Here is a 19,968-nt window from a genome sequence, read left to right as displayed (position 1 = left end):
TTAACAGCAGCATGGAACCATTTAGTTAAAATTGTCTCAGTAATACTGTTAGAAAACTTCAGGATATTATGCACAATACAGAATTTTTAAAAAACTTTTTTTTTGCCAAAAGTAGAAACATTATCACTTATCCCCATGGTTTAAGACACTACTTTAAAATACAAGAAAACTGATTATTTTCATCAGTCTTTTCACAAAGACCTCTGAATATAACAACTAAATATGATATTTACAAATAACTTGCAGTGTATTTTTCTTTTCTTGAGCAAATCTTACAGGTAAGCAAGGAAAAGACAGAATACTCAAAGGAGTTAATGTACCCTCCTGTTTTTGTGGGCCCTATGTAACTCCAACTGAATTGGAGTTCCAGCTGTCATTGGAAAGCTTTGAAATACATATTGCTGTATTAAGAGAAGAACTTCTACATGCTCAGGACTTTTTAAGCACCTTTCAAGAACTAAACTCTTAGGGAAATAAACATTTTTACACTGGAAATTTCCCCAAGAATATTTTCACAATTATTTTCAACTTTCTAGTAATAAACTTTCTCCAAAAGAAGAGTTGCTGGGGAAGGGGAACCTCCATCCACACCGCTCACACCAATTTGATGCCAGAGCTTGCAAGAGCTGCTGCCCAGAGCCTGGAGAGGGTTTGCAGGTCAGGAGGAATGAACCTGAAGTACAGCATAAAACAATTCCAGCCACTGCAGCCAGCACTCTTCTTCAGCTTCACTGAGGGCCCGACTGAAATACCTCCATGCAAATGCACAAGCATGAGCAAAAAACAAGAGGAGATGTGCATATGACTGTAGGGGTACAATCCTCTGCCATCACTGGCAAATAAGTGGTGGGATGGCTACTATGTCTGGAGTGTTGGAATGAAAGGACATAGGCTATTTAGGAAGGACAGGCAGGGGAACCTCCTGGGAGCTCCTCTAAGAGATCCGTGATCCCTGATGCATAAGGATTAAAGGGAGGACAGGGACAGGCAAGATTATAGTGGGGGTCTGCTATGGGCCACCCAACCAGGAAGACCAAGGAGGTGATTGGTGACAGCCAACATGCTGTCAACTAAGGGCAAATCTTGCCAGACAAATTTGGTGGCCTTCTAAAACAGGATTAAAGAGGTGGATGAGGGAAGACTGACATCATCAGTCTAGACTTCTGCAAAGCATTAAACACTGTCTCTAAACTGGAGAGACATCAATTTGACAGATGGACCACTTGGTGAATAAGGAACTGGCTGGACAGTTGCACTCAAGGAGTTGTAGTCAACGAATCAGTGTCCAAGTGGAAACCAGTGGTGTTCCTTAGGGGTCAGTACTGGGACCAGTGCTTCTTGGCAGTGACACGGACAGTGGGATTAGTGCATGCTCACCAAGTTTACTGTTGACACCAAGCTGTGTTGTGTGGTTGACACACTGGAGGAAATGGATGTCATCCAGAGGGACCTAGCTTGAGAGATGGGTTGATGGAAACTTCATGAGTTCAACCATGACAAATGCAAGGTCCTGCACTTGGGTCAGGGCAATCCCAATCGCAAGCACAGGCTGGGCCAAAAATGAATTGAAAGCAGCCCTTAAGAGAAAGATCTGGGGGTGTTGGTGGATGAGAAGCCCAACATAACTCAGCAGTGTGAGCCCACAGCACAGAAAGCCAACTATACCCTGGGCTCCATCAAAAGCAGCGTGACCAGCAGGGCAGGAGAGGGGATTCTCCCCCTCTGCTTTGCCCTCATGACATCCCATCTGGAGTGCAGTGTTCATCTCTGAGGCCACCAGCATAAGGACACTTGAAACTGTTGATATGAGTCCAGTACAGGGCCACAAGACGATCAGAGGGCTGGAATATTTCTCCTAGGAGCAGGCTGAGAGAGTTGGGGCTGTTAAGTCCAGAGAAGAGAAGGCTCTGGGGAAACTTTAGTGCAGCCTTTCAGTTCCTAAAGAGGGCTATGAAAGGGACAGGAACTTTTTACAAGGGCATGTAGTCATTGGACTAAGGGGGAATGACTTCAAACTGAAATAGAGTAGGTTTAGATTAGATATTAGGAAGAAATTCTTCTCTGTGAGGGTGGTTGTTACAGCGGGGATTACTGTAACACGCATATATCAAACCAGGAGTTCCGTGGAAAGGAAATATCTATGGACAGATTCGTGGTAGGTGTTTCAGAGATGTTTATTTCTCCAGCCGCATGGCCGGGGCTCTCCTGAGGAACTCCTCCAGTCACGGGACCCGAGGGTCCTTCCCCCACAGGGGAACACAAACCAACCAAGGGGGAACGAGGCTGACCAGGGGCAGGGAAACCCTGTGTCTCCCCCCCAGGGCCCCTCTCCCAGGGCTCCATGGCAGGGGGAGGGACCCCAACAGGTGGTGAGGAACTCAAACAGGTTATGCAGAGAAACTGTGGATGGCCCATCCCTGTGTTTGAGGCCACATTGGATGAGCCTCTGAGCAACTCAGTCCAGTTGAAGATGCCCCTGCCCATGGCAGGGGGAAGGAATTAGATCAGCTTTTGAGGTCCCTTCAAACCTAAACCATTCTATGTATCACCACATCAAGAACATGTTAGTTAATTTTTCAAGTGTTCAGATCAACATTCACAAAGCTTTCCTGTAATTTCCTTTATCAATCTAAACCCCTTCTTTGAATATTATCTTCAAAGAAGTAAAATACACAGACTGTGTCCACAAAAGATACCTAACCAAAGTCAATTTAACCCCATTTAAATCCAAGACAGAAGTTAAACTATAGCATTTACACATGTAATTATTTTAGAAGAAGCTATTTGATCTGAATAATTTTCAACTGAAATTGAACTTTTCAAAACAAATTTGAAGCTTTTATACGATTTAAACCAAATTAAAATGCAATACAGTTTTAAATTTTAAAACTCAATGTGTAATTGCAGTATATAAAAGCTAAAAGAAACCAGAATAAGCCACATAAAGGTCTACATAATCAGTAAATGGCTTCTCAAATGCAGGGGAAGAGTAAACCAAATTCTCACCATAGCTACAACAGCAGCAGAAACTAACAGATAGTTTTGAAAAGTAACTTTTAATGATATAACTAACAAACCCCACAAAATTATTTATTATAATTTAGCATCTTAACAGTCCAGCAAAAGACAGATTAATAAACCCACTTCACTGTATTATGCTGAAATAAATGGTAACTCACATTAGATATTGACCTGCCCACATACTTCATTAACACTATGGTTAAACTGTACTAGAATTCCCCTAATGACCAACAGCAAGGAGATAAATACAGACATGAGGAAAAACAACTGCAGCTAGAACAATCTTTTTTCCTCTGTAGTCATCCAGACTGACTGGATCAGGATAAAGAAAGGCAGATAAGACTTTTTTTGACAACTGGAAGAAGCCTAACATTCACAGGCCCTAGTCCTTATAGCAGACCTGCTGGTGAGGCAACATAGCAAGGCACAAAAAAATGCAGGAAGGTTCTGAGATGCAACGATGACAACTTTCTGATGCAGGTGACTGAGGAGCCAACAAGGGGAGTTTCTCGGCTGCATCTGATACTTAAAACTAAGGAGGAACTAGTTGGGAATGTGAAGGCTGGGGCCTTGGCCAAAATGACCTTAAGATGGTGAAATCTGAGATCCTGAGAGAGCATGGCAGAAAGCAGGAGCACAGCCCTGGATTACTGCAGAGCAGACTTTAGCCTTTTTAGGGATCTGACTGGAAAAGTCCCATGGGATACAGCCCTGGAGAGAAGAGGGGGCCCCAACAGAGCTGGCTGATATTCACAGAATCATTTAGGTTGGAAAAGACCTCTAAGATCATTTAAGTCCAGCCTTTCAAGGACCATCTCCTCTATGCTCAGGAATGGTCCAGCCAGAGAAGTAGAAAATCAAGCAAAGGCAGCAGGAAACATGAATGGATGAACAAGGAGATTTTGACCCAACTCAGATGAGAAAGTGTATGAGTGAAAGCAGTGGTAGATACTTTGCTTAACCAGCCTGATGGTAATCACCTCATAGAAGGCTATCTTGGCAGATGAGGGGGAAGCAATGGGTGTGGTTTATCTCAACTTCCTTAAGTCTTTTGACAGTGTCTCCTGCAACACCCTCATAGACAAGTGGATGAAACATGGGTTACGTAAGTGTACAGTGAAATGGACCAAAAACCTTTCAATCCTACCCCTGGAGGGGCCGGCGACCAAATGGAAAGCAGCTTGGCAGGGAACCACCTGGGGCCCTGCTGGATAAAAGCTGAACATGAACTAGCAGTGTGTCCTTGGATCAAACACCTTGGCCCAGTGTGCTACACTGGGAAAAGCACTGCCAGCAGGTCAAGGAAGGTGATCCTTCCCATCCGCTCAGAACTGGCTAGAGACACCTGGAGTGCTGAGTTCCCTTCTGGGCTCCCTAGTACCAGAAAGATAGGGACATTCTGGAGCAAGACTAGTGAGACACTACAAAGGTGCAGCATTTGACAGAAGCTGAGAGAGCTGGGACTGTTCAGCCTGGAGAAGAGAAGGCAGAGAAGGCTCCAGAAAAATCTTATCACTTGTATAAATACCCAATGGAAGGGAATTAAGGAGATGGAGCAAGAATCTTCTCAGTGGTGCCCACTGAAAGGACAAAAGTCTATAGGTATAAAACAAAATCAATAAAATTCCATTTGAACTTGGAATATGCCTGGATATGGTCCCAGGCAATCTGCTCCAGCTCCTGATGCTCTGAGTAGGGGAACTAGGTGAGACTGTCTCAAGAGGTCCTTCCATCATCAAGGACTCTTTTCCTTGAAGCTGTAGCTATGATTGGGCTAACACACAATTTTAAAGCAAGCTTTAGTTAGACTTTTCTCTTCTTACAAACCCTAATTCAGCTAATCATACTTCTTTGGGGAATTTGCAGTAAAAAAGGTTGATATTTTAACATTCATCAATTAAAAAATTAATGTTCAGTACATGCATTTGTTAAGAGTTTTTCAACCCTCTACTAATTCATGTTAATGAACATGTTTGTTAAACTAACTTGAAAATGTCTGTTGAACATTACTGATGTTTACCCACAGGAGCACAGACACATGGTTATCACAAGTTACTATTTTTCAGTAAATGGCAGTCCAGTTTTTGGCAAACAAGCTGACAGCTCTTGCTTATACAATTTAAGACATCAGAGTAAGTCCCCAGTCAGCTCTATTGACCACAATTCTCTTTCTCACAGAAAAGTCAGCAGAAAGGCACACCTGTCTGCATATCAATTGCGTCAGGGAAAAAAACCCCCTCATTTCAGTAGACACAATTTTTCCTTTGGAGATTCATGGATATATTTTCCTAAAAAGCTTGGATGAACAGGCATTATATTATTTTAAAAAGGACTGCCAAGCATCTTTTATCCATTTTTTTCCTCCTCTTAACAAACATTATGGGGTCCAACCCAGTAACTGAGAAGAATCAAGAAAGGGCCTTTAATGCTCCTCCAAGGAAAAAAGGCATAGAATTTGAACCAGAAAAAAAAAAGTGGAAAAACTTTCTATGTGAAAAATATTGTATGAAAACATTCATTATTATAAGAAGAAAAAGAAATAAGCTATGAATGTGTACTGCCTCACACTTTTGTACGGTCAAAAAAAACCCTAACCAACCAACAATATATTCCCTTTCACACACAAAAATTGCTTTAAAGTTAACAACAGGCCACCTGTAAATTATGTTAAGGAGCCAGCTATTTGATTAGGATGACTGAATCCACAGTGAATCTAAAAAACAGAAGTTTTTTTAGATTAATGAAATATATTACTTTTATTATACATACAGAGATATATGATTGACAGGTAATAAAAAAAATCTTAGTTTTTACCATATAGAAAGCATTTTTAAAGAATAAGATGAAATCAGTAGAGTTAAAACTTGTTTTTAAGTTTTCTAAAAATATCCAGCTACAACACCTCTTTGAGGTGTTGTATTAGAGGAAATAACCTACTAGTTTATAGCTTTCTTGTATGCTTCCCTAACTTGCTTTTATATTTGCATACAAATAGGTAACAACTTCTTAACAGAAAACTAACAGAAACCCTGTCCTGGCAATTCAACTGGTAACCCATGGAATGTCAAAACTTGAGTTCCTTGCTTCTCCGTAAGTTTTACAATCACAGATTGGCTGAAAAGTTTTAAGTGATGAACAGTTTTTCCTAAACACAAGTAACTTGATTTTGTAGTACAGCTCCTTAAGTAACTTGAACTACAGCCTTAGACCCTTTTTAAAATATATCTTAGTTTAAAACACCATCTTGACAATAATAAACCATTCAAACAGATTTAGTTGTTTTTCCTGCCTGCAGAATAATTTCCCATATAAGGACACTGATTAAAGAAAAAAAGTCTGCACAAAGATAACAAGTCTTCATTCAAATACTGGGATCAGCAGCAACTAAGCTACCAAAACAACTGGGATCTGTATGTTTATGTAAGTTTGTCACATGTATGACACTGAGGAGATATGTTAGTCAGCTACTCACAGACATGATAAGTATAAAAGAAATGTTCTGCAAAAATGATAATGACTACTAAGTAATATCTCTTTTGGGAGCAAATGACATTTAAGACATTACAGGAGAAAGAGAAAGTTTCACAGAAATCAACCTCTCAGAGCGAAAAACATGCCAGTAGCTGATACAAACAACCCCTGAGAAAGCCAAAAATCCAGCTATTCCTAAACCTGACTGACCCTGCGAACAATTTAAGAATGTACACCACATCCAGATACTTTCAAACAAAAATCCCAAGACTCACAAACATTTTATGCAGCATTCAAACATGATACAATAGCAGATATCATTAAATCACACAGAGTTTTTACAGTGGATGTTGTGATTACTTCCAAAATTAATTAAATTCAGAAGTTAGAAGAACAGTACACATAAAAGAAATGCGAACAGTGACAAGTTTGAACACAGAGCAGAAATTAAGTTGCACAGCATGGTCTCTGCTTCTATATGAAAACGATCTCAAACTTTAAATCACTCCTTTCTAATTTCAAAAGGAGAGACAATTGTGATGATAATCTTTTTTTCTTGTAAGAATTCATTATACTTGTAAGAAAAAGAGAATTATCACTGTCGAAAGTGTTCCTTCCTATACTGAACTGAGGTCCCAACCTGGCCACTTTCGAAGTAACTAAGTTCTTTTCTTGCAGAAGAAGCTCACACCTTTAACATCTTTCTCATGAAAAAATGCCAGCATTCATCACCAGTTGTAGGAATACAGAAAAATTGCCAAAAGAAGTAACCAATACAAAAATTGCTGTTACGCTTCTGCTAAAAAGAGGCGGGGAAAATGTGCAGAACATCTTTCCATCTTACTGTTTCTCATTTTCAACTGTCTCAATGTATTTTCTGTTGTCATGACAAACCTCAAAAGGCTGGAAAAACGAGCAAACAGGAATCTCCTGAAGTCCACCCAAGGGAAATGCGAACGCCTGCACCTGCGGAGGAACAATCCCAGGAACCAACACACGGGGAGGAAGAGGGGGTGTGGGCAGATGACTGAATGGAAAGCAGCTTGGCAGGGAACCACCTGGGGCTCTGCTGGATAAAAGCTGAATGTGAACCAGCAGTGTGTCCTTAGGCCAAACACCTTGGCCCAGTGTGCTACACTGGGAAAAGCACTGTCAGCAGGTCAAGGGAGGTGATCCTTCCCATCCACTCAGAACTGGCTAGACACTCCTGGAGTGCTGGGCTCCCCAGGACCAGAGAGACAGAGATATCCTGGACCAAGTCCAGTCAGACACCACACAGGTGATCAAGGATTGCAGCATCTGACCTCTGTGGAGATGCTGAAAGCTGAGACCATTCAGCCTGCAGAAGAGAAGGCTCCAGAGTGATATTATCAACATGTATAAATAACCAGTGGGAAGAAATGAAGAAGATGGAGCAAGACCCTTCTCAGTGGTATACACTGAAAGGAGAAGAAGCAACGTGCACAAACTGAAGCACATGCAATTCTTTCTAAATATAAGAAATTGTTTCAAAATAGGAGTTAACAAACAGTGGAATAGGTTTACAGGAAGGCTGTATAGCCTCCATCCTTGGACATGCTCAAAACAAAACTGGACACAGTCCCAAGCAACCTGCTGTAGGTGACCTGTCTTTGAGCAAGTGGGTTGGACCAGAGAATCTATGGAGATGCCTTCCAACTTCAACAATTCTGTGAATCTGTAGAAAAGCTTAGCTCATGTTCTGAAATGATCCTGCCTTTTCAATCTTTATAGTCTTTCATGCTTTCCAATATTCTATATTTTGACATTTCTAAATATGGCCTTTTATACCTTGATGTCAGAATTAGTTTACAATTTGTACTCTTCAAAAAGAAGCACTACAAAGAGGTAATTTCAGCAGTGTGAGCCAGTGTGTGACCAATGAGAAGGCTGTAGGAAGGTATGTGGATATATGCTATTTGTGATGACAAACATACTCCTAATGCATCTCACACAGAAAACTCCAAAGTGATTACTATTTCTATCCCTTTAAACATTTATTAGATTGTTCATGAAGTTTTAAACAGGTGTAAAAACCTGTCCTATTACTGCCTGTTGACAGTTGCTATTTGAATTCACTAAATTTTGCAAACCTTCAATTTTTACAGTGTATTTGAATATCAAATTCCCAACTTTCTGATAGCTGCCAGATCTCAAAACCATACCCCAACCTCACAGTAAAACTATGCATCCTCATTTTTGTTTTACTTACAGCCTCCTCTGACACCAGCATTCTCAATTACTATTTCACTTGTCTCCAGATCAAGCATTTTTCAGGAGACATTCTTTAATTTATATACTTCTCCTGAATGCTTTCTATAAAATGGAAAAGAAGTTTGACAGAATAAAGGCAGATACCATCACCAGAATATTTTCCAACCAAGACTTCCAAAAGAATCCATGACAATGAGTTATGTAAGTTCTTTTAACCTTTGAAATCTGCATCTAAAATTTGACCAAGAATTTAAATTTCTACTAGATGCTTTTTGAGATCAGAGATTAAACTTCAAATACTTAGCATCCCATTCTTTCTGTTGCTCCACATTCTCAATCCTTTGTGTTACATCTTGTTAAGCAAGATTATACTGTTCATACTAATCTTAAACTGAATTCAGACTTCATTAAATAACTTAATAGAAACTAGTGCTCCAAATATAAGTGCTTGAGATAAAAAACCAAACGCTGTCCTTCAAATGATAAGCAATGATACTAAAAAAATGTTTCAGAACAACAGTGACACTTGATTACATGCATGCATATTCTTAAAAGGAATAAACAGAACTTAAAAGAACTTAAACTTTTAAATGAAAGGTATGATCAAGAACCAGCCAACAAAGGCAAAAAACACAGTTAACGATTTGTAAGGCTGACATCATATTAATTAATTGGTTCCAGCTGTTCTTCAAAACCAACAGAACATGATTTAGATACTGGAAATAATACTAGAAATAGTTTATCCATCTAAATGAAGAAAAACACACATGTCCTTCTATTCACTTGCCACTATCAACGTGCTGTTGATAACAGCAGTAGGAAAACCAGAAAACAAAACCAACATTGTCCTGCATTAACTGATGACAACCCAACAAAGAGCAAAAGCCACAGGATGGTAATGTAGGCTGCAATTTAAATAAACTTTATGGGTAAATATTGTGCTCTGGAGACAAAAGGAACAACCTGTCCATGAAAATATTTACATATAAGAAAAATACTGATAAAATACACATATCTGTGTTGACCTAACACATACACTGTGCTTTTAAACAGAAATCTAAATAAAATAAGCTAAGTTTTACAGTTTTCTACTATGGATTCTTTTTTCATTCTTAAGCAGGATAATATATATCACTGGTTGAAATCAACAAAGTTAAGCAACCTATATACAGGCATTCACCATTATTATGCTATGTTCTACAATGCACAGCACTTACAACAAGTATATTCAGCAGATTTTCAAAATCAAATGCCACTTTTAGAAACTTTTTTTTTCCATAAAACAAAATAATATGTGAAGTTAATCACATGACTGGAATTCATAACTTACTTAGGAGTTGAAGGACCTCTTGGCCATGTTCCATCCTCATTCTTCTGTTCTATCACCAGGACCTACCACCAAAAGTGTAATAAGAAAACTGAAATAAAAATATCAGTAGATTCCTTTCTGTTCCATCTTTTTAACAGATTTGCTGACATGTGATCGAGAAAAGACTGGTATTTAAATTACTGTTCACTGAGATTCAAGAATATTCCATTACACTCCACATTCTATCCATTACACTGCACCATCCTCTCTACTTTTTTCACCCCGCATAATAATTTGTGCAATTTCAGGCACTTCACTTAATATTTCTATTCCTCTAAAATCCATGGATGGCAAGCCACTTATCTCTCAAAGAGGTCAGAAGATGACTTGCAATGTTTAAATGAATCTATAGAAATCACATGTCTATACAACAGCCCTGTTAAGGAAAGGACATTCCTGAAAGAATTTTGCCTCACACAGATCAGTAAGAAAAAAACCAAACCAAAACACCCAAACAAAACTATTTTCTGCACTGACAGCCTTAAAATCATACCTGTATGGTTATTCCTATGTGTTTTACCAAAGCATTTATCTAATATTATTTTTTCAACAGGACAGTTGGCTAATGAAATCAATTTTGTTCAATTTGTTATTGGTACAGAAAGGAGTACAGAACACTCAGTCCCAAACACAGGCATCAGGTGTCATTTGAAACTCCTTTGGGTATTTCAGGTATCTGCCCTGCACTGGCAGTTATGACACAGGACCTACAAACAGCTCATGCCTTTTTCTGGATTGACAGCTGAGATATCTAGATCCTTTGAAATGGCAACTAGACTCCAATATTTAAGCTGAATCCAACTCCCCACTTCCAATGCAACTAATTCTGCACAACTGTACACCGATGTTTCAGGACTCTAATTAACTGCCATGCTGTGCCTATATGTGTCTACACAGTGACATAAATTCACATACATACTAATGCTCAAAACCTTATGTATAAGCCACTTGAAGATGTAATCATATTTTCAGTCTGCATACACAAGAGCATGAGATTGGAAACAAGCCTTCTATCATGACCAGCTTTTTATCAGGAACAGAGCAGACTGCTATCCTTGGTCATTGATGCTGAAAGACTGATTCTGCCATACTTCCTTGACTGGCTCTCAGAGATTAGATTACTAAATAAAACGTAGTTTTAGACTGAAGAGTTCAATGGAATCCCTAAAGGCTCACTTCAGAAATCAACTGATAAATTCAAAGCATTAATTTACTCAATCGCATACACTATTATAACTATTAGGTTAGACAGACTGTAATAGAGTAACTATTATTAGGTTAGGAAGCTCAGCAAGAAAAATAACCGTGTATGTCAGCAAGTGCAACTGACCAAACACATATGGCCTAACACGACATTTAGCATTTTCAGAAACCATGGTTAAACTCTGTTTTAAACAGTATTTGTTTTGCTCAAAGTACAAATGTCACCTAGAGACCTTGTCACAGCTTTATGAGACCATGTTTGCTTCACAGTTAATGTTTCACTGGGATAGAGGTAATTTGCAAGTTACATCTTTGATGTGAATCTTTTATGGGAGATGTGGGCTCTTCCAGTAGGACCTCTGCATTGTTAAAATTACCTGTGTGACAGTTTAAGTGCATGCAGCATGAAGCTAAAGGACACAATAGTTCAAGCAGCTATTTTGGTGCACTGATTAGCTACCTTCCATGCCATAAAAGAAAACTGAAACACAGCATAAATACTGCTGGTAAGTAGGTTAGAGTCAAATAGTTCAAGGCAAAAGGAAATACTTTAACATAATCTTGACTAAAATTACTGTCATCAAATTTCATCCATCCACATTTGTAGCATGACAGCATGAACTACAGCTCTTGAAAAAACATTCAACTCTATCTGAAGACTGAAGAATCAGTGTAACAATCTGAGAAGTTTTTTCTACCAATGCAATTACTCGATCTGTTTACATTCATATTTTGTAGCTTAACATTTAATGTTTGTTCTTTACATTCATCTGGAAAAGTAAAAAAATTATCTTGTGAGGAATTCCCCTATAAAGTGATGATTTTAAAGTGATGATATTGTCTCATATTAAAGCAGGTTTACAAGCCTCTGTTGTTCTTATCAAAATATTTTTATTTTTTCTTATTTTGTATGTGAAATCTAGACAGTGGAATCTGAATAGAAGACATTCTTCTAGAATACCTAAAAAGGTCTTCAAATTTTGGGTTTCATTACAGGAACATATCCCAGATCCTAGGAATAATTTTTTAATTTCAGATTTTACCAAATTCATGTCAGCAACTTCATAAAATTGGTAAGCATAACATTTAAAATTTAGAAGTATATTTAGAATTTTAGTTTTAATTCACCAAGAGAGTTAAATCTTTAATCCTGAAAACACACACAAAAACTACTTTAATTTCAACAAATTTGTTTATAAAATCCTCTATCCCTAACACAATATGTCAAGAGGCAATTTTCATTTAAAAAGAAGTAAAAATCATTGGGTACAGCTACATTTTCAGGAGCAAAAAGATAAACATATACAAGAAGAGAAATAATATTTCACTGTACCTGTCCCTGGTATAAACCAGCATCCTGTATGGTACTGTCTGGTTTATTCAAAGGTTCAAAAGTATTACTCATGTATTTGTTCCACAATCTGGTCTCTTTTTCCCCTGGAATATTGAAGATTTTTCTTATCTCCTTTTCAATTGTATCTGTTTTGTTAGAGAGAGAACACAAGTTTAACATTTCAGTACACAGTGTAAGGTCAAATAAAGCATCAGAATTCATCTCCTCATACTCAAAATATGAACGAAACTGTAGAAATTGCCATGCAACTACATAATTTTGTAGGACAAGCAGGAAGTTGGTAGTTAGCTTGCCTTTAAAATGGAAACAGTCAGAGGACTGAATCCCTTAGCAAGGCAGACCAAATAAAGAGAACTTGATAAATAACAGACAGGAGCCATCGACTCATTTCTGAATGTGCTAACAGAGACTCAGTGCGGGGAGGTAGCAAATTATCACAAGTGAGACTGGTAGCAAAATCAGGTGCAGGGAGTGCAAGTCATTCTGTTCCTCTCCCTAAATCAAACCCTTTTTAGTTTTTACTCTTCTACCCATGAGTGCAATTAGCACTAACCACAATATATAAATCATGCATGAAGTTTAATTCACGTATCCACAGAAATTAAAAACTACTCTGTAAAACTGAAGTGCATAAATTTATTTTAAAAGAAAGAGGAAAGATCTTCTGTCCCTGAATGATTTAAAGCAAAAAGGTCTACCAACTCCTGCTCTACCTGACAGAAATATAACCAGTGCTACATAATTTTAAGGTAGCATTACAGTTATCTACAACTGAAGTTTAAGCAGTTCTTAATCAACTCTATTCTCCTCATACAAAAGTAGAGTTTATTAAAGAGTTGGGGTTTTTAACTAATATGTATCATAGCAATCCCACTCAGCTGCTTTTTTTAATTGATAAGACTCAAAAAGGGCCATGGAAGCTATGTCTCATAACAGCTAACACAGAACACAAAAAAGGAGTCAGGAAATGTACACTTTATCCATGATGATCACTGAAAGCACTATTATAGAAATGGGCCCTGTAAGCTCTTTGAAAGACATTCCTCCAAAGTCTAAGGATAAAACATTAGTGTGTCAGGTTCTCTTCCTCCCTTTTACTCAAGACTGCCTGTTCCACTAGGTTAAACAAGAAAAGCCAAATTGAGACCCGAAACTTAAAAGTACCTTGCAGAAGTCCAGCCACTGGCTTCTGAAATGTATGACAACGGGCAATTTGTAGATATAGTAGACAACTGAATACAATTTGTTTCTATACTAGTTATCACACATTTTAGTCTGAAAGCAAGTGTTAGACTGGATCATCTGTTTTGGTAACAGAGATGATACGTAGGCAAGGTAGGTGATATCAAAAAGGCAACAGACTTATTTGATTTGTTGGCTTCCAAAAGAAAAAATTGAGTACTGTCTCAATAAATTCTCAACCAATGAATTCAAATAACTACATCTGAACATAAGAAGGAATCTAGTCAGCAACAATCTTGTAAAAAAAGTAGACAATCTAGATTTATCAATGACTTTCACTAAAAGAAGAATTTACAAAATGTAATTCTTCATTCTTACTAATACCATGGCGATTAATTATCTGAGCATTGCAGGTCATTTTCTTCTCAAGTACTAAGTTGACATTTATGATATTAATTTTTAACATATTCCAGCTTTGCTAAGAGAACTATTACAAGACAGGAAGAATCAATCCTATTGGATGACTACACATTATGTCCAAGACTCTAGAAAGAGCATGTTCCACTTGACTATTATGCCAATTTTTAGACTGTGAAAATAAGATTCTTTTATGTATTTCCATGAACATATAACCAACGCACACTTTATAATTCTTCCTCCTGTCCCCATCAAGTATTACTAGAGAGCTGGCTTATGAACTAAAGTGAAAGTGCCTGTTCCACCATAAATCAAAATGTATCAAATAGGTATTGTCTGAGGCACACTGAGTATGGGGTTCTCCAGCAGAATCGCAGATTCATTAAGGTTGGAAAAGACCTCCATGATCATTGAATCCAACGTTCCACCAAACACCAGCATATCAACTAAATCATAGCACTGTCACATGCAGTCAGTTCTCAAACACCTCCAGGGATGGTGACTCCAACATTTCCCTGGGGAGTTACATACATTCAATGTATGAGATGAGTACTACTAGCATGGGGTCTCAAAGAGGAAGAACTGCCATCACTCCATCAGTTGTATACCCACAATTTGAGATAGTTCAATTTGAGAGTTAAAAGTTACAGCTCCCATACAGATAATACCCTATACTGTTAAAAATCATACAGCTCATCCATAAAAACAACTGCAGGCTTTAAGGACTATTTCAAAAGACTACCTGGAACAGTATTGATGAGATGCTGAACAAGTTCAGTGGATCCTAATACAAACACATTCTGGCTCCTAAAGGCTAGCACTATCACAAATGCTGGCTAAAGGAAACTCTTGGGTGTTAAGTTAATGTTAAAATGTCAGTCTGAACTATGAAACAGTAATCCCTCCTTCATAAAGAAGTTAGTCGTAAGTCACTGATTCCAGAATAAATAGTCCTCAAGGGTGGCAAGCATTACACTCCTGTATTCTGCAGCAGATTAAAGGGAGAGATGAATCAATGCCATTTGCTAAGACAATTTACTAGCAAAAGTCTATTAGATGCACAGCCCACTAGTGTAATCTGCGATGAAGTTTATTAGCTCAGTTTTGGAATTGTTTTATGGCATTGCTGACACAACCTGACTCCTATTTGTCCATAACCAAGGCTACAGACAGTCTGACATTTTGTGTTTTGTAAAACTCTTACACATTAGGCTGATGATTAGTTCTATCACACTTTCACATGATTAAGACTCCTAAATGGATCATTAACTCATTTTCACCTGGAAGCCCTTATGCTCACTGGGATCAGCACCTTGGCTGAAACGCTGCCTCAACTACATCTATTGTCTAACTCATTTTCCTTTTAGAATTAATCCCCTCTCCTCCAAGGGAGTTTGTCATCAGCCAGTCTCAAAGCCACTATGCACTGCCTCCAAGGCAAGGGTCCTCAATTGCAGGAGGTACCCAAGAAGGTCCAAAGAATATATCACATGAGACTAATCTCATCACAAGAGAATGACTGTCATTATTAGGTCTCCCCTGACCTTGTACTAATTTATTGACATAAGCTTAGCTTAGCTTCTATTTCAGTGGAAAAGCAAAGGTATTCCAGGAATAACACATATCTGAAGACTGACAGGTGAGTATTATATTATACTTAGGATATTTCTCTGGGTTTGTGAATTAAGGAAGGCCTTGTACTTATTTTTTGAGGGCAGTAAATAATACAATCAATGACGGTGGATAAAAAAACTAAAATTCCTTGAAAAGACCATAGTACCCTATGTCTACTCACTTCGGTGGGGCTGTTACTGACTCTTCTGTACTACAATCCTTCTGCAACCATAATAAAAATACATCCTTTACTGGAGAATATAAGGAAGAATAAAAAATAATCAAGATTCTGTAAGATCCCTCTTGCATATTGTTTACTGATATAACGAGCATTTCTGCTGCGTATTTGATGAAATCCAGAACTACCTTAAATATACCTGAGGTAAGAAGCAGGGAGCAAAACCAATCACAATCTTAGTAATGGATAAGAGGGATCAGTTATTATTTACTCTTAAAGTGGGTAGAATTTTTCTAGCTCTCCTTCTAAGGTACATACTCTTGGATGTCCTGGCTAGGATGGCTCTGCTTTGTACTCTGAGCAAGAAGCTTCACTTTTAGAAAGAGCATGTTTTTAAAGGCTTCCAGGAGCATATCATCCACATTTCAGAGAAGCAAATAAGGCCAGTGTCTGAAAAGGGGTTGCCAGTGACTCTGACTGCTTCTCATTATGCTTTATAACAATTCATTAATAATTGTAATTCTCTCTTTGCTAAGAAAAAATGAATATACCTTCAAGCAACAGACATTCCAAAATGCCCTGCTACTGATTAGAGAAAGAAAAATTCATCCATTACCTATAATTTCAGCAATACAATTAAATTCAGTATAGCTGCAAAATAGCTTGCATTTGGTCCTAAGGGAAGGATAATGTTAAATTGCTTTTACCAAGTTTCTGTTTTTTTCAGAAAATAATGAAGTATAACTTCCCAAGTTAAACCAGACCTCAAAAAGGCAAATTAACATACAACAAACCTTGTTTTGAGGGGAATTTTCACAATTTTTAAGTTTTCATTCTGTACAAGCAGGTGATTCTTTTTCTAACTTAAATATTGAAATTTAACAAAGTAAAATGACTGCTTCAAAGCAAGAAATCTGCAAAGAATTAAAGGCTGGTAAGTATAAGTCACTACTCATGATGTAAAGAGAAGCAAAAGCTAAAAAATGTACACCGCTGTCAACAAATGTAAACAAAGTGATGGCTGGGCATACAGTGTCAAGGGCATAGAGTACAATTCTAACTGCACAAATACAGACGATTGAAAGACTCTTATGTCAGCTACACATGGACAAATACACCAAAAATTGAGTAGCAATATCTTTGAAAATGTTCTGATTGTTATTTTCAAAGTCAAATATCTTATCAAAATACTGTTTCAAACAATGACAGAATGCTCAACGAGCAATCAAAACAAATACAAATAAAGCTAAGTTAAAGGTTTAATAGAGGATTCAATTACTGTAAAAGATTGTGCCTGGCCTGCTATTTCACTACCCAAAGAGTACTGCCTTTGTAGGTCAGCTTTAGCCATTGATTTATTAATTAAATTCTTTCTTGTATTTTGTAATATACCCTTCTCTTCATATATATGACTAGAACATGTTGGCTAATGAAACACAAAAAAAATATATTTCTTAAACATCAAAAGCCAAGAAAAAGTACTATGAAATCCAATAAACAACATCACACAATTCGCATTCTTAAAAGCTCAAACCTCTAAAGTTAATACAGATGCTTAGATAATAAAACACATAATTATATTGCTAAAATTGTATTAAACCCCCTCAATATTCCAATTTGTTAACTTTTAACTTTGACCCAAATAAAACTACTCCCATTGTTTTTAGTGGTCAAAATACCCATCTATCATTTTATCTAGACTTATTTTCAGAACTTGCTACCACATACAAGTACCAATCATTTATTTTTAGAAAATCGTTGTGCATACCTATTGTATCAGCTTTACTAAATCTTCGTGTGACAACATTATTCATATTTCCATTTTCACACAGTTTTAATTCTGTTAGATATACTTCTACTTTGCAGTGCTTTACAAACATACCCTGTTCAACAACCTGAAAAACAGAACGGGATCACGTTATCAGTCTATGTTTTCATATACACATGCTTTAAAACATTTTTGACAACTCTTCAAGACACTGAAGTTCAGGGAACGTAAGACACTTGATAAATGCAAAAAATTAGAACTAAAGTTCTCCTATAACTTCTTAGAAATACAGTAAAATCGAAAGTACATTTTTCCATGATGAAGACTGTCTTACCTGTGTATAACATGATGACTTTCAAAGTGTTAAGTACAGTAGAAATCACAAATATGAAACCTTAATCCAAAGGTATTTGATCAAAATGTAAAAAAACCACAAAGCTATTTTTATTTCCAAATACATTCATTGTATACTACTTCCTCAGAACATCAAGAACTAGTTTTCACAGTTAAAGAACATTTATCAAAAAAAGAATACACACTAATAAAATCTGGATACCACATATTTAAACAAAACCTACAAATCTTCCACTTACATTCCAATAATGAATACATTCATTTGAAATTTGACCTACTCATTACAGTTGTTTACTATATGTTCATTTTTTAAACACCTATTATGGAATAGTTAAATATACAGGATTTTTTTGTTCTTTAATAAAAGTAAAATGTAGAAAAAATATTCAGGGTCACCTCTTAAATGTTTTTCCCTTTGATCTTCCAAAGTGTAACTGCAGTACACTTAGTCATGTAGACTGCTCCAAAAATAACCATCAGCCTGATATGTGATACATCTGACAAATATGGTTAAAAAAAAAGCCACCAGCTAATTGCCAGGAGAGATCTGCTATCTGCTGTACAAATGTAACTTATATGCATGAGCCATAGGAAAAAAATGAAGAAATTAGTGAATTATTTCATTGCTTGCCTTAGCTTTAATGACTATCAGTCATGACACTTAAATAAAAATGAATCTTAATTTGAGCAGCTTAGTAGTTTTCAGTTACTAGAGTCACAACAAAATAGTGGCAGTAAACAAAACTGTGCAGTATGGCTAAGACATTTCTAAGAATAAAAACTGACACTGTAGTGGTAGTACAACCAGTTACAAGAAGTCTTAACATTACTTGATGTAGACAAGTACAGTATTTTATCCATTTAAAATCTGGATCCACATTTCAAAAATAGTTGATGTAATGAAGGGGATGAAAGAAAAGTATAATACCACCTTTACGGGAAAAAAAAAATAAAGGCACACAGGAAAAATAATAATGAATGACAAAAGCATCAGAAACAAAAATGCCGAACAGGAATATGCTTCTGAGAGTTAACTGCTGTTCATACTGGCAGAAAATAACAAAGCTATGCCAGTTTACCTGGCCACTCATTATACTACATGTATTTTTCCAGTTAGCTACTTCCAAGTGGAACAGAAGTTACTCTAATTTCACTTCTATCTCCTTCCATCTTCCTCCCAAACTGAAAAAATTACAGACTTTTTACTTTACCATGATGATGGAAGAGTATGCAGTTTGCTGAAATCCATCTTCAGAAAAAACAGTAACAAGTTGGTAACATATTTTTAAAGAAGGAGAGTTATTTTAATGGATTTCATCTCTAACAGATCTAGACAAAAAGACAGAGACATTTCAGGGATGTCTCTTTAAAACAAAACCAAAAACCAAACAGCTATTTTGTCGTATTAAAGAAAATGTTACAAAACCATCAAACAAACTCCTGTTGCTGGCCAAATGAAATTTGAAGACTTGAAACTGTTTCTACAGCTGTATCTACCATATATTTGAACAGTGGACTTCAAGTAAGCAGCCAGCATGCATGCAGTTAGACCATACTCATGTCACAAGAAGGAAACAAAAGCTGTATTACACCACATATCATAAAACTAAATTCTAAGCCTAATATTTTTTCAGCGATTTTGAAAGAATTAAAATTAAGATCCTGTAACTGGAAGAATACACCCTAGTGGTCAATATAGAAGGGATAAACATACCAAAATGTATTTTAAAATCTAAGTAATTCAGTCCAGTGAGGATGCAACTGTAATCCCTAACCTGAAAATCTTAAGAAATAACACAAACAAA

The 19,968-nt window shown here is 37.0% G+C and overlaps 1 protein-coding gene across 6 annotated transcripts in view; it reads right to left on the bottom strand.

Annotated features, from left to right (window-relative positions):
* Positions 1 to 19,968, bottom strand: part of USP15 (ubiquitin specific peptidase 15) — a 62,958-nt gene that overhangs the window by 27,988 nt on the left and 15,002 nt on the right. For all 6 annotated transcript variants that reach the window (XM_068998193.1, XM_068998202.1, XM_068998210.1 and 3 more), the window contains exons 4-6: positions 17,810 to 17,936; positions 12,630 to 12,775; positions 10,055 to 10,116 (exon numbers count right to left, since the gene is read on the bottom strand). In XM_068998193.1, the coding sequence (XP_068854294.1) occupies positions 10,055 to 10,116; positions 12,630 to 12,775; positions 17,810 to 17,936 (335 nt within the window). The remainder of the gene's footprint in view (positions 1 to 10,054; positions 10,117 to 12,629; positions 12,776 to 17,809; positions 17,937 to 19,968) is intronic.

The sequence above is a fragment of the Aphelocoma coerulescens genome, chromosome 1A (assembly GCF_041296385.1).
Source record: "Aphelocoma coerulescens isolate FSJ_1873_10779 chromosome 1A, UR_Acoe_1.0, whole genome shotgun sequence".
Classification (NCBI taxonomy): domain Eukaryota; kingdom Metazoa; phylum Chordata; class Aves; order Passeriformes; family Corvidae; genus Aphelocoma; species Aphelocoma coerulescens.
The sequence above is the reverse complement of the archived record's forward strand: the minus strand, read 5'-3'. Positions and strand labels throughout refer to the sequence as shown.